At 45.1% G+C, this 25,440-nt stretch overlaps 1 protein-coding gene across 1 annotated transcript; it reads left to right on the plus strand.

The window, feature by feature from the left end:
* Positions 1-761: 761 nt before the first annotated feature.
* On the plus strand, positions 762-25,416 carry usp42 (ubiquitin specific peptidase 42). Its single transcript, XM_083635859.1, has 18 exons — positions 762-818; positions 3,443-3,689; positions 7,545-7,751; positions 10,179-10,289; positions 10,571-10,670; positions 13,010-13,077; positions 13,193-13,263; positions 13,415-13,497; positions 13,584-13,695; positions 15,584-15,724; positions 16,168-16,268; positions 16,801-16,999; positions 17,229-17,876; positions 17,973-18,055; positions 19,020-20,243; positions 21,958-22,298; positions 23,725-23,810; positions 24,112-25,416. The coding sequence occupies exons 2-17, from the start codon at positions 3,452-3,454 to the stop codon at positions 23,787-23,789; spliced, it is 3,792 nt and encodes a 1,263-aa protein (XP_083491985.1). The 5' UTR covers positions 762-818; positions 3,443-3,451; the 3' UTR covers positions 23,790-23,810; positions 24,112-25,416.
* Positions 25,417-25,440: the final 24 nt, after the last annotated feature.

Here is a 25,440-nt window from a genome sequence, read left to right on the forward strand (position 1 = left end):
GGGTAATTTTTTCTCACAGATTCCCTAGACTATTTTGACGATCGATGTTGTCGACACTATGGGCCTGTTATCCATGTTGAAAAATCAGTCTGTGTCTTTGGGTACATAACAGTGGTGCAGCATGTCCACCAGTGGTTCTCAACATCAACGTGTACAGTCCAGTCTGGAGACTACTAGGGAGTGATTGTTAAACTTCAGCATTATTTCATTCATTCATTCATTTAATTTACAAGAAGTGAACACAAATATACTGTAGAAGAATGACAGTTCTGACCATCGTTTCTGTCTCTACCTGCAATAAGACAGTCATGGAATTTTGGACAAATCATTACCTAACAATTAGGGATGCAAACTCTGAAACTCACAGAGAATCAAAAAGGTGACAGATGGCAGGGCAGGGCAGAGACAAAACCCACTCAAAATCTTTTTTTTTTCTTTTTTTTTATCAATAAGGTAACTGCCACCTAAAGGTGACAGTTTGCATACCTCAATAAAGCATTCTCAAATTTGGGTCAGAGAGAAATTCTCATTAAATGGGGGTTTGTGGCTCTGATGACTACATGAGGGTCCTTGATATGAAAAAGGTTGCGAATCACTGATGTGCACAAAGGTCAGAGGTGTGTACATGCGACGGCTTTGCATTTCCCGAACACGTTCCACACAACATCGGCGAAATGAACCAATCAGGAGCCTCCTTTCATCCCAGGTACCCGGATGTACCCGTGGGGCAATTAGCTACGTCATTGTTCACCGCCGGACACCCGCTGGATAAGGAATGGATTTACAACGTGTATTAACGTATTTATAATAGATCACAGGTGAGTGTACACATGCTTTTATGAACCAATGGCACTTTAATTGTGCAAACGTGATGTTTGGGTAGGTTTAGCCCGTTTCGTTTTGTTGTAGTTGCCGTACACCGGTTCTCAGTCAGTGAGTGTCATGTCGGAGAGAGCAGCGCAGCCAGAGCCCCTCCTTTCACAGCCTAGCCGGAGCTAACGCTAGCTTTAGCTTAGCTAGTTGGCCCGTCACTCAGGCACGTACATGTCGCCAAACTTCGCTATTTGCTTTAAAGTGGGAATGGGAAGATGATCCTTAGCGTCCTGGTTGTTATTTCACAAGTTGTGATGGCAGCTAGCTTGCATCGTGGCAGACTTGTAGTAGCACCAATATATTGTTGCACGATGTGCACCACCGTCAGCCGTCTGTCTCCCATGTTTGGGTAGCTTTGTTCGCCGTTACCATGGTGTTTGTGGCTACGCGAGCTTCGCACCTCCGCTATTTTGCTCCTGTCTTCTACGAGAAAAGTAAGATCAACAGACTCCGCCCTGAACAAGGACCAGAGTTTGCTACATGTATTGCTTTTATCAAGCTTTAGCTGCGGTGCGTGTTCAAGGCCTAGCCATCAGTTTGTTAGCTTAAGCCCTAGCCAATGTGAGCCAGTGTTCCAGAGCAGGTGGGAGGGAACAGTTGTCGTAAACGTGCTTCAGTCCAAGACATGTTCTCACAAGGTTGCCTTACTACAACCCCTTAGCCTGTTAGCGCAGCTAAATACATGTCATGTTGGCTTAAGTTCAACGTATGTGTCCAAGCTAACACGTTGTCAGGGTTTCCAGCCGCTTGTTTTTTGAGGAAATCTTGCAAGTGCCGTTATACAACTGAGCGCTGGCTCACACTTCCCCGCTAGCCGGGCGCTTCTCGCTCATACTGAGCATTAAAGCGCCCGGCTAGCGGGGTAAGCTTAACACGTAACGTTAGCCCTAAATGGAGTATGATTGGCAAATGTAACGTTACCCACTTTAATGCAGTTGTAGTTTTTATGTGAGCGGGTTTCAAAAGTTAACCGTTAATGAACACAGCTAAAATTAGCTTTAACTAGTGCAGTGCCCGTTCCCCCATGCACCGCCCCGTGGGCGCTTCCATTGTAGGAATGAAAACCCAGAGTGCTAAGCTAGTGATTTATTGAGTCAACAGTCAATTCTTGGCAGTTTTTGCATTTTTTAAATTAGGTCCATGAGACAGTACTTGTTGATTTTCCAATCAGAATAACTTGATTGATCCCTGAGGGGAAATTTAGTCATGGTACAGTTGCTCGCACTCAGGTATGGAAAAATATAAATGTCAAACATTATAAGAGGCATAGGAATGTACCATAAACAATATAATAGAAGTTACGTAGCCTATTTACAGTAAAGTGTCACAAAATATGTGCCAACAATCATTCTCAAGTACACCATCATCATCAGTATATAAATGGGAGCTGGGGCTGTGTGTCTGTCTGTCCCACTGATTACATCATCAGTGATGTCATAAATTCACTCACACACAAGGCTATAGTTCAGTGATGATGTCATCAGTAATGTCATACATAGGCATTGTGACATCACTGATGTCATCAGTGACACACACACACACGAGAGCGACTGAGGGAGAGGGGAAGAGAGGCGAGGAAGAGAGAGACTGAGGGAGACATTGCGTGTGCGCCAATAGGGCAGGCGAGGCCACGCGATAGCCGAGCTGCGTATGCCTTATAGTTTATAAAAGGGGCGTTGGCTCTGTTCCTCTGTCAATTTTTGTCCCACTGATGATGGCATCAGTGATGCCATAAGGTGGCACACACAAGGAGGCATTGTGACATCACTGATGATGTCATAAAACTAAAGATGTAATTGTGTTGTCAAAAGGGCCCACACACACACCCGTGCGCATGTAAACTTAAGGGCAATAACATTTTGTGAGCAACACACCCGCGTGCGGCGAGGCCATGCAGCTGCTGCGGGCGAGGCCTAGGAATCGACTAGTTTAGTAAAGTGAAATATCTGAGGTACATACAATACTGTTTCCTTATATAACACAGTGAGAGTATAGTAATAATGATAGTCATAAATTATGTGTTTTTTCTTTCTTTTTCTGAAAGAAATCTGATCCAATGTTGCCTTTTTTTAATGTGTCACTTTTTTGTCAAAAGTGATACATGTTTTGGGTCGGAAACAACTTTTTATTCTATTTTTTAATCTGTTGTCATGTCTACAATTATGTACTTCATCCTTGTTTATTGTTGTCATTGGTATGTTTCTCCTTGTGTTTTACTCTTAGGTTTTATTTTAATGTTCTTGTACAGCACTTTGGTCCGCTCAAGCTGTGTTTAAATGTGCTCTAGAAATAAACTTTACTTACTTTTTATCACCTGCCCTAGTGGCCAGTGCAGTGCACATTTCATCCATCCCTCAACATTTTATCAGCCAGCAAGTTTCTCATAAGATGATGATACCCCCAAATGTTACTGAAAGCAGCATGTAGTAGGCTTCAATTTCCATAAGATTAATGCCACACACACACACACACACACACACGGATGTAATTACATACTGTGTCAGTAACAAAACCCTTGTATTTATAGCTTGTTAAATAATTGTATCATGTATTCTTGTCCCACCTACAGCAATGAACAATGACCATAGTTGACAGATCTTCAGAGAAGTCTGACCACGAGTCAGTCGGTTGCAAGCGCTCCCCCTTCACCAGTGGAGACGGGATGGATGGCAGCTGCTCCAGCAGCTGGGGAATGGGCCCTGCCATGCCCAGTGACTCGCCCAGGCTGAAGGCTCCAGGAGGCTGCCTGGGCCCGATGCCTGGCGCCACCGTCTACAACAGCGCGCCCGGCTCCGTGGACCGACCCAAGGAGCAAGGTAGGAGCGGTGTGGTCTAACAGCTGTGCATTCCATTCCCATCTGTGTGCTTTTGTTTTGAAACTTAGAAGGCGACTGTGTAGGAAGTAGGCTGATGTTTCCTCTGGAGCTGGGCTTGGCCAGCTGATGCTCCTTACCTTCCGTTTGTCCTATTGCTGGACTGATGGTTTGCACTAGAGTGGTATTTTACTCTCTTGCTTATCGTAAAGGAGAACTCCCCCGAAAAACAATGCAGATTTATTTTGCACATGATCTTACACATATCCGAAAACTGTAAACAGTTTTGCGTTCATTGATGTGGACCAGTGATGTCATCACAAATTACATGACATATGACATCACATCACATAAAATCAACTCTTCAATACCTGCAAACTAAATGAATGCCTGCCAAACGGTTTACAGTTTTCGGATCTGTGTGAGATCATGTGCAAAATAAATCTGCATGTTTTACTGTGGAGTGTCCCTTTAACCAAGCAAGCATATTAGGGCATAAGTGTTTGTAGTGGTACTTCAATTAACTGAGTCAGAGCTACCAGTTGGTTTCCATACAAAAAATGTATCGTTGTTATTGCTAGCATTTCTTGTTCAAATCATGCAGCACCATTAGCCTCAAGCTAGCTTTTTATTAACTCATTCATGGCCAGTTTAGGACTGCCAATATTCAGCACAGGCCAAAGATTTTCATAATTGTTGGTCATCTTTCAAGACCCACAGTAAATTATCTATTAGCACCAGAGTGATTTGCAATACCTCAAAATGAAGATGTACGTCTCTGGGTTCACCACGAAAAAAAAAGTGAGCTTTTAGCATGTTCTGTACTCTACTTATATCCATTTATATACACCCTGTTTTCACCCAAAAGGTCTCTCTGAGATGACAAACAGGAGAAAAGGCAATTTCTGTAAAATACACATTCTCATGCAGAACTCGCTCTCAATTCTTTTATTTTGAACTGTATTGACATCAGACATGTAAATACTATTCGTTATGACACAAATGAAAAAAAAAAAAAAAATATATATATATATATATATATATATACACATGAAGTGCTTTTTTTTTACATTCAACAATACAGCAGTGTGAGTGAGTGTGCAGACAGACACACAGACAGACACACAGACAGACAGACAGACACACCGACAGACAGACAGACAGACACACACACACACACACACACGATCCCCCTTCGTTGCGTCATTTCTAACCCCACATAGGATAAGCAATAACCACGCCCTGTGGCGCCGGGATTGGCCAGGAGCAACACTGGCGGGCACGCAGCCCAGCGATTTCATGAACCAACTGAATAGCTCTTGAGAACGGACAGCGGGCTGCTGTGACTGCCGCTTCGTGTGTTTATTTTGTTTTGTTCTGGTCCACCCGTCCTCGTCCATGTCTCCCTGTCCTATGCTCCCTGCTATTTGATCGTTCCCGTTTTCCCCTCGGCTATTCAACACGTCCTCACCGCCCTCTGATCGATCATTTCCTCATTCCTCCGATGATCAAACGCATCTCTGGATTACTTTCTCCCGTTTTCTCCCGGCTGGCACACAGGAAAGCGACCAGCTCCTGCAGCGCTGCGCCGAGGGGCGTTTCAATGGCGTTTCTCCTGTCTGCAGAAGGAAGCGTTTATCCGTTTTCTGCTTTTCCTCCTGCTCAATTTCAAAACAACAGCTGCGGTATGTGTTTGTTCACGTGTTGTCTTAGATGCTAGGGACCTGATACTATGTCACAGGCTGAGGAAGTGTTTGAACTACGTGCTGCAGTAATAAAAACAAAAACACGTCAAACACGTCATTGGCCCTCTGGGCTATTCCTGATAACACGTCAAAGACGTCATTGGCCCTGAATGAGTTAATGTGTGTTATAAAAATGTGGTGGTCTAATGTTCTTTGTATAAAGGATCCACCAAGTTGCACATAATGTTATGTTAATGTTAAAGGAACAGTTCACCCAAAAATGAGAATTCAGTCATTATCTACTCACCCCCATGCCGATGGAAGGGCGAGTGAAGTTCTTTAGTCCACAAAACATTTGTGGAGTTTCACAACAAAACACAGTTGCAGAATTCTCAACAATTGAAATGGATGATGACCAACTTTCAAACGTTCGTTGACATTGACAGTTAGTCTTGTCTTTTTGGTCCCAGTTAGCGTGACGCTCGTTGCTGTCAAGATGTCAGCGTTGTTCAGTGTGTTGAAAAGCCGTTTGCTCTGCTCTCTGGTTTCACGACATTGCTACATTTACATCTTGGCGATTGTAAATATGATATAGTGTCGTGTAAGCCCATATGGGCTGGCCACCCAGGTGCATAACACTTAAATAAAAATATCAATCAATCGCTACACCTCGTTTACATGTTCCGGTGGCATACCGTGTCTCTCATGCGCACACACAGGTATTTAGTCGGTGCTGGCTAACGTTGGCTAGCTTTCACTGTCACTTTGGTTACTATCTGATGAAACCGACAACAATGAGCTCTTCAAGATACAATTTCCTCCCCTGAGGATAACGCGAGTTCACTAGTTTAACCGTTGCTTTCATGCCCCTCTGTACTCATTTGCAGGGATGCAAACTAGTCACCTTCAGGTGACAGTCACCGTTTTGATCCCAAAATGAGGCACTTACTGTAAGTAAATTATTTTGGAGTGGTTTTGGTCTGCTCTGATCTGTCACCTTTTTCACTCTTCAGTTTGCATCCTTGCATTTCTCCCCCTCTTTTCCAGAGGACATCCACCTTCTTCAGCGGTAGCTGTCAAACTGTGCATTCATTGCTTTGCTGGAGGAAGTGGGTAGTGTACTTTGACGTGCGAGCCAACAACTGCAGACTGGCGTTTATTTCTGCTGTGTGAGGCTGTTAGATCTATCCATATCGAGTTTACACGTCCGAAGTTGATCATCGTTATCGAGCTCTTTTGCGAGCCCCATATCAAGATTCTGTTATCGCCCAGCCCTTTTTCAGTGTCAAAACCAGTTTTGTAGGTGTTGTATTACTGCTTCCAATTTCAGACTCACCCTCTTATGTAACCAAGCTGGTTTGATTGAAGGAGTAGCAGGCTGACTATGTGCAGCAGATACTAAAGAAGAGTAGGGATGCAGCGGTTTCCGGTTTGGAGGTATACTGCGGTTTGAAAAAGTTGCGCTATCAAAACCACTAAGATTTGCCATCATACCTTCCCCACGGTATCAGCTGACAGACAAAGTCTGCGGTGTGGCAATATTTTGGATACCGTAAAAGCACGGAGGGCCAGGGGGGATTAGACATCAAGCGACAAGTGACTGCCAGAGGAGGCGTTACCTCAAAACATGATAGCACATCTGCAGGAACATCGTATCAGACATAAACCATTTCCACCGGCAGGAGGATTAACGTCAGATATACACACTCATAGGTTAACGTTATCGATAACATGGCTAACGCTAATTAGCACCAGCTAGCTTTGCTCTAACTAACGTTAACGTTACTTGACTGAGCGAACGTCTTGTGTAGGCCAGCATGTTGTTATCAAAACATATTGCACTGAAGAGAAGTAACATTAAATAATGACAGTGAAATGAGGCACAAACTGCGTGCGTGTGTGTGTGTGTGTGTGTGGACGGACAGAAGCGTTCAGCAGCACAGGGAGCGACACACAGAGGGGTGTGTGAACAACGCGTTCCCCATTGTGAGCTGTCCTCCACGGTTTGAAGCGTAGAAACAACATGGCGGCAAATATGAAACGTTCTCTTCCTACATGAAAACCACTCGGCTTCAGATTCAGCACACAACAGGCTCTTGTAGATATATTGAACATGGAAAATAAATGAAATGTAAATATGATGATATGGGTTCTGTTTTGTCTGTGCATCCAGTAATGACCAGTGGTGACGGCATCGCTCTGCCCCAGAAGGTCCTCTTCCCTCCAGAACGGCTCAGCCTGAAGTGGAGCCAGGTCCACCGTATCGGTGCAGGCCTGCAGAACATGGGGAACACCTGCTTCCTCAACTCGGCGCTGCAGTGTCTCTCCTACACCCCTCCACTTAGCAACTATATGCTGACAAGGGAGCATTCCAAAACATGTAAGTTATTCTTTCCAATTCCAACCAAAGGATTTTAACTTTTAAATCTGCTGTCATTTTGTGAGTTTCATGTGGATGCCTGGTGGGTCTTGTATATTTATAGTCGTTTTTTGTTTTTTTGTTTTTTGCTTTATTTAAGCAGGATGTCCCTTGAGATTGAAGTCTCTTTTCCGAGGGAGACCTGGCCAAGACAGCATGCCAGTTACAGTATCAAATTAAAATGTAAATAAAACACAACAGATAATGCAAACATCAAATACACAAGAAAGAGACTCAAATCCAGCTCAGTTTAGGCAGTTGCATTTCTCGGTTACAAAGAATTTTAACATGGCTTTAAATTCCCCCACAGAGACTAGGCCAGAGAGACTAGGTTAGTCAGATGAAGTGAGCTCTGCAGATTCCAGACCCAGGGAGCAAAATAGGAAAAGGCGCAGTGCAAACTCTTGGAACCCGATATGAAAACCACCTGGTGGAAGGATGTTGTATTACTGCTGGAGGTCTGCGTCAAGAGATGACATAAATATAAGGGCAGTTTACCCATCATGGCCTTGGACACATAATGTACATGTGTGAGAAGTTTTTGACTGGTGAATGTTGTGCCTGTCTCTCTCAGGCCTGACTGGTGAATGTTGTGCCTGTCTGTCTCTCTCAGGCCTGACTGGTGAATGTTGTGCCTGTCTGTCTCTCTCAGGCCTGACTGGTGAATGTTGTGTCTGTCTGTCTCTCTCAGGTCTGACTGGTGAATGTTGTGTCTGTCTGTCTCTCTCAGGTCTGACTGGTGAATGTTGTGTCTGTCTGTCTCTCTCAGGTCTGACTGGTGAATGTTGTGCCTGTCTGTCTCTCTCAGGTCTTACTGGTGAATGTTGTGCCTGTCTGTCTCTCTCAGGCCTGACTGGTGAATGTTGTGCCTGTCTGTCTCTCAGGTCTGACTGGTGAATGTTGTGTCTGTCTGTCTCAGGCCTGACTGGTGAATGTTGTGCCTGTCTGTCTGTCTCAGGCCTGACTGGTGAATGTTGTGTCTGTCTGTCTCAGGCCTGACTGGTGAATGTTGTGCCTGTCTGTCTGTCTCAGGCCTGACTGGTGAATGTTGTGCCTGTCTGTCTGTCTCAGGCCTGACTGGTGAATGTTGTGCCTGTCTGTCTCTCAGGCCTGACTGGTGAATGTTGTGTCTGTCTGTCTCAGGCCTGACTGGTGAATGTTGTGCCTGTCTGTCTGTCTCAGGCCTGACTGGTGAATGTTGTGTCTGTCTGTCTCTCTCAGGTCTGACTGGTGAATGTTGTGTCTGTCTCTCTCAGGCCTGACTGGTGAATGTTGTGCCTGTCTGTCTGTCTCAGGCCTGACTGGTGAATGTTGTGTCTGTCTGTCTGTCTCAGGCCTGACTGGTGAATGTTGTGTCTGTCTGTCTGTCTCAGGTCTGACTGGTGAATGTTGTGTCTGTCTGTCTGTCTCAGGCCTGACTGGTGAATGTTGTGTCTGTCTGTCTCAGGCCTGACTGGTGAATGTTGTGTCTGTCTGTCTCTCTCAGGTCTGACTGGTGAATGTTGTGCCTGTCTGTCTCTCTCAGGTCTGACTGGTGAATGTTGTGCCTGTCTGTCTGTCTCAGGCCTGACTGGTGAATGTTGTGTCTGTCTGTCTCAGGCCTGACTGGTGAATGTTGTGTCTGTCTGTCTCAGGCCTGACTGGTGAATGTTGTGCCTGTCTGTCTCAGGCCTGACTGGTGAATGTTGTGCCTGTCTGTCTCTCTCAGGTCTGACTGGTGAATGTTGTGCCTGTCTGTCTGTCTCAGGCCTGACTGGTGAATGTTGTGTCTGTCTGTCTCAGGCCTGACTGGTGAATGTTGTGTCTGTCTCTCTCAGGTCTGACTGGTGAATGTTGTGCCTGTCTGTCTCTCTCAGGTCTGACTGGTGAATGTTGTGCCTGTCTGTCTGTCTCAGGCCTGACTGGTGAATGTTGTGTCTGTCTGTCTCAGGTCTGACTGGTGAATGTTGTGTCTGTCTGTCTCAGGCCTGACTGGTGAATGTTGTGCCTGTCTGTCTCTCTCAGGCCTGACTGGTGAATGTTGTGTCTGTCTGTCTGTCTCAGGCCTGACTGGTGAATGTTGTGTCTGTCTGTCTGTCTCAGGCCTGACTGGTGAATGTTGTGCCTGTCTGTCTCAGGCCTGACTGGTGAATGTTGTGTCTGTCTGTCTGTCTCAGGCCTGACTGGTGAATGTTGTGTCTGTCTCTCTCAGGTCTGACTGGTGAATGTTGTGCCTGTCTGTCTGTCTCAGGCCTGACTGGTGAATGTTGTGCCTGTCTGTCTGTCTCAGGCCTGACTGGTGAATGTTGTGTCTGTCTGTCTCTCTCAGGCCTGACTGGTGAATGTTGTGCCTGTCTGTCTCTCTCAGGCCTGACTGGTGAATGTTGTGCCTGTCTGTCTCTGTTGCAGGTCACGAGCCGGGCTTCTGTATGATGTGCACCATGCAAAACCACATCATTCAGGTTTTTGCCAACTCTGGGAATGTCATCAAACCCATCGGCGTCCTCAATGAGCTCAAAAGTGAGTGGTTTTATTCTGAATTGGAGGATTCACGTTGTGCAAGGCAAAATGTTTTCCCTCAAACACACAATAGGAGGCACTGTACGGCTGTTTACCTTTTTATTTTTGGAGGGAAATTTTGGGAGAAAGTTTCTCGTGGATAATTGTCATTGATCAAGCCCACCGTGCAATGATGACTCATTTACAATTACTCATGTAAAGTAATGATTGTAGAGACTTCAGCCAAGTGCAGCATCTGTCACTTACATATCTTACTGTGTTTTGTTGTTTCTCCTACATAGGGATTGCAAAGCACTTCCGCTATGGAAGCCAGGAGGACGCCCATGAGTTCCTGCGGTACACAGTGGATGCTATGCAAAAGTCCTGCCTACCTGGAACAAAGTAAAACAAAAAAAAGAAATTAATGCAAAGTTGTGTTGTTTTTGTCTTTAGAAATGTTTGCTTCTAAGGGTTGAGCATCTTTGGGCTTTATTAGATGATCAAGCTTAAGAGAGGATGGCCTGTGATGTAGGTCATGAGTGGAATTCAAACTCACGACACTGGGAGGAAATGATCTTTCCTTTACTCTGCTGATCCACACAATTTTTGCCCAAGCCTTCCAGTAGATGGTGCTTCAACTCTGCACAAAGCATAGACTGTATATAGCACAAAAGCTACCGGTACATGTTGTTGCATTTGTCATTTCACTGAAATATCAGAAATCAGTGTAGAGACTGCCAAGAATTAGCTTATGTGTCCACATACACGTAGCTACCCCACATTAATTCTTAACTAATGCTACAGTGAGGCATGTTTAATACATATACTGTTCTGACCATATTGGTAGTAAAGGGACTCTTGAAAAAGTGACTTCAGGAACCTCATGTACCTCAAGGATCAGCTCAGAAAATCCTCTTCTGTACCAACAGGTGACCTCTAGTCTCAATGAAATAAATGCAAAAAACGCTCGCACACTAGCAGGACTCCTTTTTTGAATGCTTTATTGCACCAAGTGATAACGTTTCGAGCCAAAGCAGCTCTTCGTCAGACAGTTTGAACAAAGGTGAGACGCCATCTTAAATACAGTAATCACCTGATGAAACAGAGGTCACATGATTGAACAACGCAGCTGTGTATAATAACAATCAGTCAAAGGAGTGAAGATCCTAGACTCCATATGTCATACAAGGAGAAAATCAACAGTATAGTCAAGTATATCTGTCATCACATGAGTGAAGAAAAAATCAATACAGCAGTACGTTTCTTGTGGTGTAATTAGGCGACTCAACCTATGTAAAGGTGCAAGAACAACAGTGTTAAGCAACAAGCCATATATACATAATAATACATAACAATTAATCGTTAACCAGCAATGCATATATATATAGACACAAACTACAACACTTTTTTTATATATACCACACTATACAGAGGGGCACACTGGAATAGACATCTGATAATGCACATTAATCACACATCTGTTTTATAAGAAGGGGCGAATGTCCATCTCCTCATTTAAACCTTGAGGAGATACAGTATTTAGTGTGTACATCCAGAAAAGTTCGCGTCTCAACAGGAGATTATCAATATCGCCTCCCCGGCGGGGTAGCTGGACGTGTTCAATGCCAATGTAGCTCAGAGAGGCGACACTGTGCTGCATGAGATTGAAATGTTTAGCAACTGGGCTTTTCTGATCAGCAGTCCTAATATTGCTGCGATGTTCTGAGATTCTAGTCTTTAGGGGTCTAGACGTTTTTCCTACATACGCCAGTCCGCACGGACATTTCAAAAGGTAAATTACATTGTTGGTTTTACATGAGATCAATCCTTTGATGTCGTATGCCTTTCCAGTCTCCTCAAAGTTTAAATGAGGAGATGGACATTCGCCCCTTCTTATAAAACAGATGTGTGATTAATGTGCATTATCAGATGTCTATTCCAGTGTGCCCCTCTGTATAGTGTGGTATATATAAAAAAAGTGTTGTAGTTTGTGTCTATATATATATGCATTGCTGGTTAACGATTAATTGTTATGTATTATTATGTATATATGGCTTGTTGCTTAACACTGTTGTTCTTGCACCTTTACATAGGTTGAGTCGCCTAATTACACCACAAGAAACGTACTGCTGTATTGATTTTTTCTTCACTCATGTGATGACAGATATACTTGACTATACTGTTGATTTTCTCCTTGTATGACATATGGAGTCTAGGATCTTCACTCCTTTGACTGATTGTTATTATACACAGCTGCGTTGTTCAATCATGTGACCTCTGTTTCATCAGGTGATTACTGTATTTAAGATGGCGTCTCACCTTTGTTCAAACTGTCTGACGAAGAGCTGCTTTGGCTCGAAACGTTATCACTTGGTGCAATAAAGCATTCAAAAAAGGAGTCCTGCTAGTGTGCGAGCGTTTTTTGCATTTATTTCACTGTTACACTGTTTCCGTCTCAGCACCTACCCGAAGTCTCGGTCCATGGATGTGCATGTTTTCATCTTTTTCGACCTCTAGTCTCAACTAATGACTTGCTCTAATCCCTGCTGTCTCCTCTCTCAAGTCTGTGTCATATTGTGTAACTTGCTCATACAACGTGAAGCACACTTTCATCTTAGTTTGCTTTTCATTTGCTGTATTTTTAGGAGGCAAACATGTATTGATTTTTTTGAGGCAGTCATAGAATTTTGATCGGTGCCGTTGCTGCTTCTTTGTCCTCATTAAATGTGTCTTTGTCACAGACTGGACAGGCAAACGCAGGCAACGAGTTTCATCCATCAAGTGTTTGGCGGGTACCTAAGGTCCAGAGGTGACTTAGTTTACATTTGTTTTTCTTATTTGATGTATGGGCTTGATCTCCTCTCTGTATGGCTGACTGCTTTGCTACGCTAACGTTTTGCCGTTGATTGTCCTTTCCTCTACAGTGAAATGTTTAAACTGCAAAGCAGTCTCTGATACATTTGACCCCTTCTTGGACATTACTCTGGAAATTAAGGTAATAATGCAACATTCTCTAGTCTTTTAGCAGATCTAATATTTCAGTGTTCTTTTTTACTATAAACCCGTGACGACCCAATGAATGCATCTTCTGCGAGTGTTTTTAGAATACAGCCACATTTGCCGATTTGTTTTGTCTTTCCATGCAGACGGCTCCCAGTGTCACCAAGTCTCTGGAGCAGTTTGTCAAGCCAGAACAACTGGATGGAGAAAACGCCTACAAGTGCACCAAGTAAGTAGTTCCTCCATAGTGCTCACTGCTCACCTGTTGTTGGTTGTTTTGCAGCTAAAACGATATGAACATGTGTTTCCCCTCAGGTGCAAAAAAATGGTCACAGCCTCAAAGAGATTCACCATCCACCGCAGCTCCAACGTGCTCACCATCTCACTGAAGCGCTTCGCAAACTTCAGCGGAGGCAAAATCACTAAGGTAACAAAACAAGCTAGGACTAATATACAGTAATATGTAATCACTAAGGTAACAAAACAAGCTAGGACTAATATACAGTAACATGTAATCACTAAGGTAACAAAACAAGCTAGGACTAATATACAGTAACGTGTAATCACTAAAGTAACAAAACAAGCTAGGACTAATATACAGTAACATGTAATCACTAAGGTAACAAAACAAGCTAGGACTATAAACAGTAACAGTAAATGGAGGTGGAAACAACCACCCCCTCCTAAATGTGTCCAAACCGAGGGAGATGGTTGTGGACTTTGGGAGGACCAGGACTGAGCCGAACCCCTGTTTCCGTCGGGGGTGAGGAGGTGGAGCGGGTGGACAGCTATAAATACCTGGGCGTCCACCTGGACAAAAAACTGGACTGGAAATGCAACACTGAGGCTATATACAAGAAGGGGCAGAGCAGACTCGACTTTCTGAGGAAGCTTAGATCCTTCAATGTATGCAGCAATGTCTTTTACCAGTCTGTTGTGGCAAGTGCAATCCTCTCTGCAGCCACCATTTGGGGCAGCAGCATCAGAGCCGGTGACTCTAAGAAACTGAACAAACCGATAAAGAGAGCTGGCTCGGTGCTGGGGACCACTCTGGAGTCCCTGGAGTTGGTTGTTGTCTTAAGCCGTTTTCACACATGCGCTTTATACCGGGAAATGACCAGAAAGTGGTCTATACCTTTCATGTGTGAAAATTGTTTTCCGGTATAAGCGCGACCCCGTCATCGCGGACTTTTCACCACTTTGGAGGTTGTCAGAAGAGCGGTATGTCTGCTTCATGTGTGGGCGTGCAGATTTCCCCCCTCCCCTCTCTGCTCTCTCTGGCCAGTCCTTCAGTCAGCAGCAGCAGCCCGACACACAGGACACAGCGAAAATGGCAGCGGCTTCTAGTCTGAAGCCGCCCAACGCTCGTTGAGAAAGCAAATGCACGAAGCGAAATGTGGAAGTATTTTGCTTACTTACGTTGCTGACAGCGAAGGCAAGCCCAGACACATCAAACGAAGCCAGTCTGTAAAAAGTGCTTCAATGCGACGCAGGTGAACGGATAAACATCGAACCAGCCAGGCTATTTCTCTCAGACACGGATCCCAACTTCTTCAAATATTTCAGTTCAAAGACTGGTTAGCAAATGTGAAGGATACAACATACATGCCCTCTTAAGTCAAACGAGTGTGATTTATTGTGTGACAAGCGAACTTATTTCACCATCGGAGATTCCCCATCCAAGTGCACACGTCACTCCCCACCCGCTCTGCAGTGCACACATGTGAGCCCTCAGGTGTGAAGGGAAATTCCGGGAAATGGCCGATATTGATTTACAGGCAATGTTCCTGTACGCATGTGTGAAAACGGCTTTAGGTTAACTTTCTTTAACCCGCCCCTCCAAACTGTTTCTCTCACTAACTGATCCCGCATTGGTTGATACTTTTGAATGATCCCTCCCTACATAATGTTCTGTCAAAATATCCCATTTCAACAGGAAAAACATACAAAAGTAAGGAAGATGGAAGTTAGTAGGAAGCAGAGCCGTATATAGAGAAGAGTCATGACAGGTTCTGGATTAAGCAGCACTGTTGAGTTGCAGCAAAATGGACAGTTTGTGTTGTACTTTGAAAGTTTATTTTTATTTTATCAAATTGTACATTATCAGCTTCATTTTAGCATTCAAAAGTAGCGCGAGACCCCTTCCTGGCTGCTCATTGGCTAATGAGTCACGCATTTTGGTTCTCCGCTGACGCCACTCTCTCTAAATTGCTCTGGTAGGAAGTAAGATGCTCTCAAAATGAGGTTTTGATTTTTTGAATATAAAGGCTGAACATTGGCTTGATATCGGTTCACAACGTCTCTTTGGTCCTCAGGATGTGAGATACCCAGAGTACCTGGACCTGCGGCCGTTCATGTCTCAGTCCCAGGGAGAGCCCCAGGTGTACGGGCTTTACGCTGTGCTGGTCCACTCTGGATTCAGCTGTCACGCCGGACACTACTTCTGCTACATTAAGGTATGAGCACAGCTACACACCTGCTGCTGCAATACACACATGCACAACAATACACAATAAACGATACACACGTGCACAACTGGAAAGTCAGGGTTCCTACGTAGGTCTGGAAAACTATAAAGACCTTAGTTTGCTTGCTTGAAGAAATTTGGAAGTGTGGAAACATTGTTCTGCTGTAATAGGCATATACACTTTTATGACGTACTGTCATTTTACATGCGATTTTTGTTGTGAATGATAGCATTCATTCATAGAGGCCTAGTTGACGGTCACTCCTCCAGCCTTCTTCCTCGTCAATCATATTGAACCCCGGTCAAATGATAGACCAACGCCTGGGAGAAGTGACTCATTTATACAAGTGGACGATGTATGACAGTGGGAAGCCTGAAATCCGTTTAGAAAATCTGCTAACCCGCCATTCCGCCAATCGCTGTTGTGTGCAGGCCAGTAACGGGCAGTGGTACCAGATGAACGACTCTTCTGTGTCTGTCACTGACATCCGGTCCGTTCTCAACCAGCAGGCCTACATCCTTTTCTACATCAAGTGAGTAGACCCCAATTCAACTCAAGCTACTCTATCACTGTTCTGTCACTACTGGTCAATTAAATTCAAAAATGGAAGGGTTTTGAAATGATGTGCACATCACGCAGGTGCAAAGCTATAGCTTGTTTTCAGGTGACGTCACGTCAAGGGGCGAGACCATTGGCTGTATAGTGGGTGAGACATGTGCAGATCATGCTGGAGAGCAACCAGCAGCAGAGCAGGCTACATAGGATAGCGATAGGAAAGCACTAGCAAAATGCTTATGGTTTGCACCGTTTATGGCTGTTCCAAACCGGTCAAATGGAGAGAAAAACAAGAGCTACTTTAGAATCCCTAAAGTACAAAGTAAAAAAAAATAGCTGAAAAACTGGCAGAGATGAGAGAAAATACAGTTAGTTTTCCAGTAAGATCTTCTCCACCCTGGTCACACTGGTGTATTCTGAAATATATGTAGCCCATCTTTATTTTAAACCTTCTTAACTTTTGATCTTGAAATCTTCCTTGCTAATGTCCCTACCTCTGGCGTCAAAAGGTCTGGTGACGTGAAGAATGGAGGGGAATACAGCCACATGAGCCATAACCCTGGCAACCCTGGTCAGTCGTCGCCGCGGCCGGTGGTCATACCTCGCATCAACACCACGCCCCCGGTGGTCATACCTCGCATCAACACCACGCCCCGACACACCACTGCAGGCTTCATCGGTCCCCAACTGCCCCCACACATGACCAAGGTACTGCACACTCTTTCGCTGCTTAAACATAAACATAAACATAAACATATATGTGGTGGCCTGCAAAAATCCATTTTCAGTTTTTGATATTTCCATAAATTAGAGACTTTCCCCTAACAGCGACGTGTGAAAGGTTCTCGCAGGCTGCCACACATATTCAGAATGCGTGTCTGACCAAGACCCTCATGAAATATTCTTTCTCCCGTTTGCTTTGTTGTTCCATGTTCAGAGCGCCCTCCACGTCAATGGGAATGGATCGCTACGGGATTATCCCTCCACCTCCAAGCCGAGCACCAGCAGCAGTGGTGTGGGAAAGCCTAGCCATGGACTCGCCCCTTCTGCCTCCATTCCCCACACCATCAGCCGGCCCACGGTGATCCCAGATCAAGACAAACGGCAGAAGCTTTCCTTCTTCATTGGTCAGGGCAAACAGAACCGCCCTTCCTCCTCGTCCTCTTCCTCCAGCGCCGCCTCCTCCTCCTCCTCCTCACAGTCTACCTCAGATGTGCGCTCAGACCTTCACTTCGTCCCGCGACAGCTTCATCACGTTAACGGCACGTCTTACGCTAACGGCGATCACCACAGCGGGGGGAACGGAGCGTCATTCCTGGTGCCGTACGGCCACGAGTCGTCTGAGGAATCGGACCAGGAGAACTGTGGCACGCTGGATAACGGCTGCTTGGCCAAGAGTCAGGTTAATGGGAAGACCGGAGCAGGAGAGATGTATGGACCGGCTCCACGACCCACCCATGGGGAGGCAGGAGTGCATCATAACGGTAACGGGCTAAATGGACCAACTAATGGCATCTCCAAACCCAGTCAAAACGGGCACCACAACGGACACCACAAAGTCAACGGACTCGACACTCCAACTAAGGTAAATTGTTGCTCACATTTTACTCTTTGTTGATAGGTTTAGAAAACGTCTGTTTTCATACGCACACTAATAAATGTCTTGTTTTGTGCTCTTCAGATTTCTGGCAACAATCATGGCGGTTTGTCTAGTGTGGCGACTCCTGCTGCTAACGGACTAGCATGTGACCACAGCCAACCAAGGTGACATTAGCATTCTGACATTGAGTTGTTAAAAAAGATATTGCTGTATCAGCTAGACATTAGGTGCAGTCCAAAAAATTCCTCTTAGGGCAGTGAGCCGAAAGGCACATCCCTTCATGTCTGAGGTTAAAGGAGAATTTCGTTTTTTTACACCACGGTCCTCATTTCCAGTTTAGAATATGATGTTTTACTCACCGAAATAGTTTCGCTTCATTTGGATGCCCACGGAAGATTTTGAGCTCCGAGTAGTCTCCTCAAACAGGCTATAACGAGAGCCTGCGGCGAGTGCGGGGCATGCTGCACACACTCTGTAAATGACACTTTTTCGGTCACATCGCGGTTCATTATGGTTGTAAATATAATTATTTAGCTAATAGCTAGAAGCTAAGCTAACACCAACACAACAGTCAACGTTGATCTGCCCCGGATGGGGTTACAGTGTTCATATTCTTCTGTGGTTTCTCTTCTTACCACACTTCTTCAGAGAAACCACAGAAGAAGAAGATGAGCACTGTAACCGCATCCGGGGCAGATCGGAGCCGACACTTTTGTTGTTGTTAGCTTAGCTTCTAGCTATTAGCTAAATAATTATATTTACAACCATAATGAACCGCGATGTGACCGAAAAAGTGTCATTTACAGAGTGTGTGCAGCATGCCCCGCACTCGCCGCAGGCTCTCGTTATAGCCTGTTTGAGGAGACTACTCGGAGCTCAAAATCTTCCGTGGGCCTCCAAATGAAGCGAAACTATTTCGGTGAGTAAAACATCATATTCTAAACTGGAAATGAGGACCGTGGTGTAAAAAACCGAAATTCTCCTTTAATAAAATTACAACTTTATTGATTTAGTTAAAAACATAATTGCATTGGTGTTTGCATGGCTGTGCATGTCTCCCATTCTGACATTGTGTCCAAAAGATGTCGTAAAACACCTTTTTATGTGCTTGAATGTTTTCTCCTCCAGCAAAGAGGCATATAATTCCACTCCCACCCAGGCCAGTTCCTCTCAGAACCTCCATCTTGCTGCCAGTGATAGCCAGCATCTCTCCACTCATGACACAAGGGCTAAACCTGGTCCTGACCCCCTGCCTCAGCACACAGCGCCCTCTGCTGCTAGCTCTCCATCTTCAGCCACCAAGAGCTGCCCTCTCTCGCCTGGAAGATCTGCTTCCTCTTCTGCCACCAAGAGCTGCACGCTCTTGTCTGGAGAACCTGCTTCCTCTTCTGCGGCCTTATCCATCCTGCCAGAGCATCCTGCCAGCACTGCAGGGATCACTGTAGCTCCTCAAAGGGCGAGCGCAGGTGCCGATGAGCCTGGGGAACTCGTCAAATGTCAGGCCAATGGTCCAGTCACAGGGCCTGAGGGACAGACTGAGGGTGGTCCAGTCACAGGGCCTGAGGGACAGACTGAGGGTGGTCCAGTTACAGGGCCTGAGGGACAGACTGAGGTTCGGGAGACTCACCTGACCAAGCCGAGTTCCCGAGGCAACGAAAGACGATCTTCCCGCGACAGGGAGAGAGAGAGAGTGCACTCCTCTGACAGGAGCAAAGATCGGGACAGGGAGAAATGCTACCGGGACAGGAGTCGTGAGCGAGACTCCGATCGCTACCACTCCAGGCGGGACTACCGGGATCACCACCACCATCGTTCATACCGGGACCGTTCCCCCGCTCACGAGCGCCACTACAGGGACTGGGAGTCTGAGCGCCGTTGGCCCACTGCGCCGCCACAGCGGGACCCCTATCACCCCAGGGAGCGCGACCGCGACAGGTGCTCTAACCACTACCACCACCGATCCAGAGAGGAGCGGGAGCGCGAGCGGAGGGGGCACGGCTATCACCAACGCGAGGAGCCTCCCGGCCGCCGGAGGTGGCGGCAGGAGGGTCGAGAGTCCTGGGAGAAAAAGGACAAGAGCGACGGCAGGGACAGGGACCATCACCCTTCAAAGGAGGACACTTCCTCGCCTGTCCCGGTACCGGAGACCTCGACTAAGGCCAGGCGCTCTCCCACTCGCGCTCCTCCCTCTGCCTTTGAATCTGCTCCAAGGAAGGAGGATGAGGACCGGAGGACGGCTGCTCCTCTGAGCAGGGAGAGGGAGGACAGCTCAGAGGCCCGTCGGGCTAAAAAACACAAAAAGAGCAAGAAAAAGAAGAAGTTGAAGGATAAAGACAGACACGGAGAGAGCGGGTGAGTAATGCTGTTTGCACCTCTATGCTACATTGTGCCTTTTTCATGGCTTCACTATCATTTTCGTCCTGAGCCCTTTTGCACAACTATTAACAAGAAGACGACACTCAGCACCCTCTCTGCACTATTCTCTGTATTGTAAACTGAAGTGCATGATTTGACATGTCATTTTCCTTGACTGATACCGCATTCAAGACAACTCGAAGCTCAGAAGTTTCAACTCGGATTTTCGGACCTCCAACATAGTTGCGTTCACGCTGTTTTTAACTCTTGAGTTACACAAACATACACAGCTAGCTAATTTCATCATTGGTAAAACAGCTGTTGAATTCAACATATTGTTATAATCAGAGCAAAATATAAACAATATAAATACATATTTCACTTTGATGCCGTCAACTCGGACAGCCCGGAGCTCTGAAATGATACCAGAATTTGCAATTCCTTTTTTTTTGCGGAATTTGCAAGACCTGCAATTCCGACCTCGACAACCATTCAATAAATTTTTTTACAGGTCAGAGCTTGTTTTTGTGTGTGTTCCAAGTTGTCCTGGACGGGGTGTGATTTAGATGACCAAGTCTAATACATACTAGTAGGGCCGGGTATCGTTTAAACAATTCAGATACCAATACCAGTACCCTTGGAAGTGATACCGGTACCAATAGAGTAGTTCATTCGATACGTTTTGGTGGCATCTCGGCACGCTGAACTGCTGCCAACTCTGTCACAGACACCACGCTCGACTTCGCCACAACTGACTGCATGCATTGTAGCCACTGCCGTAGTGAGCCAATCACACGTCGCATTAAATCGACGAACGCTTGGCTGTGAGCAAAACAATACAAATAGTATTTCTTGTGCTAGATCTGTCCAAAAAAAGATCGAATCCAGGTATCGTTTGACTGGAGAAGTTTCAATACTACTACTACTACTACTACTACTACTGGGTTATTTCGGTTGATACTTTGAAACAGTGGTGCCCAACCAGCAGATCTGGATCTACTGGTAGATCTCAGGGTGCTCACCAGTAGATCCCCAAATCATTTTTGGATCATTTGTGCAACTTTGTAGTGTCAGTGTCTCACATTCAACAGTCAATCCGTGCATGTTTATTTTGTTGTCACATAGGCCTACTGCCTGTCACGGAAACCACCTGATGTCCTTGGTGGAGATACTTGATTTTAACTAGGCATTGGTGTGTGCATGATGGCTGCAGCCCTGACGTACTTTTCCTGCATCGGTTTGGAAGTGCACGACTGACTCTCCAAATGGATGCAGGATACGCACGCGCCAACGCAAAGCCAACAGCTCCCCGGCAAACCTTTCAGCCAATGGCTCCCTAGGTAGATCTCGTGCTGTTGAAAAATGCAAAAGTAGATCTGAAGTGTAAAAATGTTGGGCACCCCTGCCTTATGCCCGTGGCGCACCAATCAAACATCCAATGACTGCCAACAGCATTGGCAGTCGTTGGATAATGTTTAACTGGTGTGCCATGGTGTGCCATGGGCTAAACACAGACAAACAAGGATTGAACATGTCGAATCTGACCAAACACCTCCAAAGAGCCATCGTTTGATTGGTTGATTGGAACGATTGATTGGTGTGCCATGGGCTTTAAAGGTATCGAGTGCCGATACCCTGCCCTACATACCACAGTGGGTTGTTGATTCTCGTCCTGAGGCTGAGTCGACCGTGTCGTTCTGTCTTCCTCTAGAAGCTCTGATGTGGATTCCTCAGATAGAGCCTCCAAACACAAGAAGAAGAAGAAGAAGCGGCGGAGGCACAGCAGTGACAGCGAGGCCGGTCAAAGCTTCAGCCCGCCGGCCGCCCACAGCCAGGAGCGCGAGAGCCGCAAGCGGCGCTACAGTGACGCTAACACGGACGCTAACACAGATGCTAACAAGGACGCTAAACACGACGGCCGCTCCTCTCCAAAGAAACGCCGGCACACGTCCAGCGGCGACGACAGCGGCGACCATCAACACGCTCCGCCCCACACATCATCCACGGCAGCCACGAACGGCGCAACACACTGCCATCTCAACGGACACACAGGTATCACAGCTTTGAGAGGAAGGAAGGGGAATGGTGGTGGCAACTGCAACCTCAAATTGTAGGCAAAATCATCCTCATTCTACTCAAGTCAAACCTGCGTGAATGTTGATTTAAAATCCGATTAGTGCTGAAACGATTAGTCAATGACCTACACAAAGTTAATCGGCTACTCGCTTTAGTCATTTATATCAAGTAAACATATCAAACATTTGTTGGTTACAGTGTCACATGCTGAGGTTTTCTCCTTTTCTCTATCATATCCTCATGTAATTATTAATACTTTGTTGTTTTTTGGCTGCTGATCAGACTAAGCAATTTAAAGACATTACGTTTGGGTCTGGTAACTTGTGATTGGCATTTGATGTTATTTTTTACATTCAAATAATGATAATGAAAATAACATTGGTAACAGCCTTACCTAGAACTAATTTAACATTAGCAACAGCAAAACATTGTTGGTGTTTTTTGTTAATGGTAAACAATCCATTAGTAGTTTAATTGGGTTGAAGACAACCTCCACCACCAGAGTGAATAATATCCAGTCACATCATCCATCACCGGATCACCCACAGTGTCCCCTGCTCCCTGTTCAAGGAATGTCTGTTAAGGGAACTATCCCTCAACTAAATTCCTCCATTCGGAACACCCTGCAACGTCCCCAACGCAGACATTCCTCCGTGCGTGATCCCCGTAACAAAACAGAAAAACAGCGGCTACTAACTACAGCAGCTAACAGCATTGCTAACCTTTGTTGTAAAATTGAAGGAACATACACGGCTATGCTAGGCTAGGATAGCCGTGTACATTACTTAAATATTATTATTTCGCTAGCCTAACCAAACCAACATTGCTTTAGCTTGCTGCTAGTAGCTATAAGGTCAACAAAGCAAGTATTTGCTTTATAGATTATTTGAATGTTGTTGTTTTTAGATAATTAGCCACTTAAATAATCACATCAATAACGATGTCAGTTACAACAACAATATTTACAGACCTACGTACACTCCTTTTTATAAGCTCCTATATTTGTTTTTAGCCTATTATTTTCAGTAAGGTGCAATAACTAATGGGAAATTGTTGCTTGTCTATTCAGTTGTTCCCTACACAGTTCACAGTTCCCTTTGAACTGAACGTGTTTGCGCCCTGCAGTTTGGCTGAATACACTGTGCGGTCCACTTCCCTGGCTGAATACCCTGTGTGTGCAGTCCACTTCACTGGCTGAATACCCTGTGTGTGCAGTCCACTTCACTGGCTGAATACCCTGTGTGTGTGTGGTCCACTTCACTGGCTGAATACCCTGTGTGTGCAGTCCACTTCTCTGGGAACTACCTGCCGATCGGAACGTACCCAGTGTGTCAATATTTACACTGCTCTGTGATGCTGCTGTCACCTCTGTCAGTGTAAAAAGTCTTCATCTGCTTTGTAGGAAATGGCTCCAGCCGCACCAACGCATTCTCCTCCTACGGCCTGTGCAACGCCACCAAACACTGACTTCACCCCTTCAACAGCAATGTGAGTGAGCTTCATTCTTATGTTTTATCACTGAAATGCTCAACTGTCAGTGCTGTAACCATAGCTGCTGTGACTGTCAGTGCTGTAATCATAGCTGCTGTGACTGTCAGTGCTGTAATCATAGCTGCTGTGACTGTCAGTGCTGTAACCATAGCTGCTGTGACTGTCAGTGCTGTAATCATAGCTGCTGTGACTGTCAGTGCTGTAATCATAGCTGATGTGACTGTCAGTGCTGTAATCATAGCTGAAAGTTGTTTTAACAGATTATATAACCTAACAAGCCACTCTGCTGTCGTTTCAGACCTGGAGATACTGTACAAATCAACACCTTCTTAACAACAGCAGAAGAATGACATAAAAAATATATATGCGGTGCTTCTTCGTTGGGAATATTGTATTTTTACCACATTGAGTGTTTTAAATGTTCTAAAGATTCTTTTTTAAGGCATTGATTTCTTTGCCCTAACTCTCCCAACTACGGTTAAAAATAAATGAAAAATACTGTCACTCAAATGAACATTTATGATCAAAACAAAAAAAATATTAATATATACTTGTATAAACAAAAATTTATAAAAACCAAAAAAAAAAGAAAGAAGAAGAAAGCCTGGAGCTTAAACATCTCAACTGCTGCTCAGTAGAAGACTCAGGACTTTGAAAACTTGTCAACTTCCACCTGGTTCAATCGAATACGAAGAATGGAACGACAAAGGGAAAACAAATGGTTGCCTAAGAGAGGCACTGCAAGACATCACTGCAGCTGCAAGTTTAAGATGTCACCGTACAGACCTGTAATGGTGTCCTACGCAAAATGTTTTTTTTGTTGTCGTTTTTTTATCAATCCCTTTGCGGATTGGGCAAACAAGCAAAATGGAGGAAGGCGTTTGTGTGCGGAGGAGTGCGGCAGTGTGTGACTGACACCTCCACATCACCCTGGACAGAGGGGTTTGTGGGCGGAGCAGTGTGTGACTGACACCTCCACATCACCCTGGACAGAGGCGTTCGTGGGCGGAGCAGTGTGTGACTGACACCTCCACATCACCCTGGACAGATGCGTTTGTGGGTGGAGCAGTGTGTGACTGACACCTCCACATCACCCTGGACAGACTTGAGGACATTTCCCAGCTCTTTGTTTCATACGATTCAGTCTCTGTATTTTCACATATGTGGAGGTTTTTCTTGCCATCCCTTCTCTCTCCTCTGTCACATCCTTCTCTTTCTTTTTACACTTTAAAAGTTATTCTGCTTTTTGTGTTTACTTTTTAAAGGAAAAACTTGTGTTCTAGCATCAAGAGGAATACTGTGAATTTAATTTTGAACTGTACTATCAGTTGTTTTTTATACATAAAAATCCTGTATCAGGATTATCAGTAGGTTTGTTTGTTTGTTACTTTGTTTTTAGAAGAAGTCCTGCACCATAATTTAGACCATATTCTATTGACATAAGTCAGTGATAGGATATGGTTTTGCTTCTTTCTTTTTTTAACTACATTTAAAAGACAAAAAAGTTGGAAGAAAATTGCTGTTATATCTTAGTTCAACAATAGCATGTCAAGATTTATACATTGTATAAGGTATATAAAAAGCCTTAAAATACATTTGTTATGTCAGAAATTGTAACTGGTTTCTC

This window comes from Poromitra crassiceps, assembly GCF_964638095.1.
Source record: "Poromitra crassiceps genome assembly, chromosome: 4".
Taxonomy (NCBI): Eukaryota; Metazoa; Chordata; class Actinopteri; order Beryciformes; family Melamphaidae; genus Poromitra; species Poromitra crassiceps.

What these genes read in the sequence shown, in the direction of transcription:
- usp42 (XM_083635859.1), top strand. Translation starts at nt 3,452, where the DNA reads ATGACCATAGTTGACAGATCTTCAGAGAAGTCTGACCACGAGTCAGTC. An exon ending in CGTCCTCAATGAGCTCAAAA is followed by an intron (nt 10,290 to 10,570) that starts GTGAGTGGTTTT and finishes TCTCCTACATAG; the next exon opens with GGATTGCAAAGCACTTCCGC. An exon ending in TCCTGCCTACCTGGAACAAA is followed by an intron (nt 10,671 to 13,009) that starts GTAAAACAAAAA and finishes TCTTTGTCACAG; the next exon opens with ACTGGACAGGCAAACGCAGG.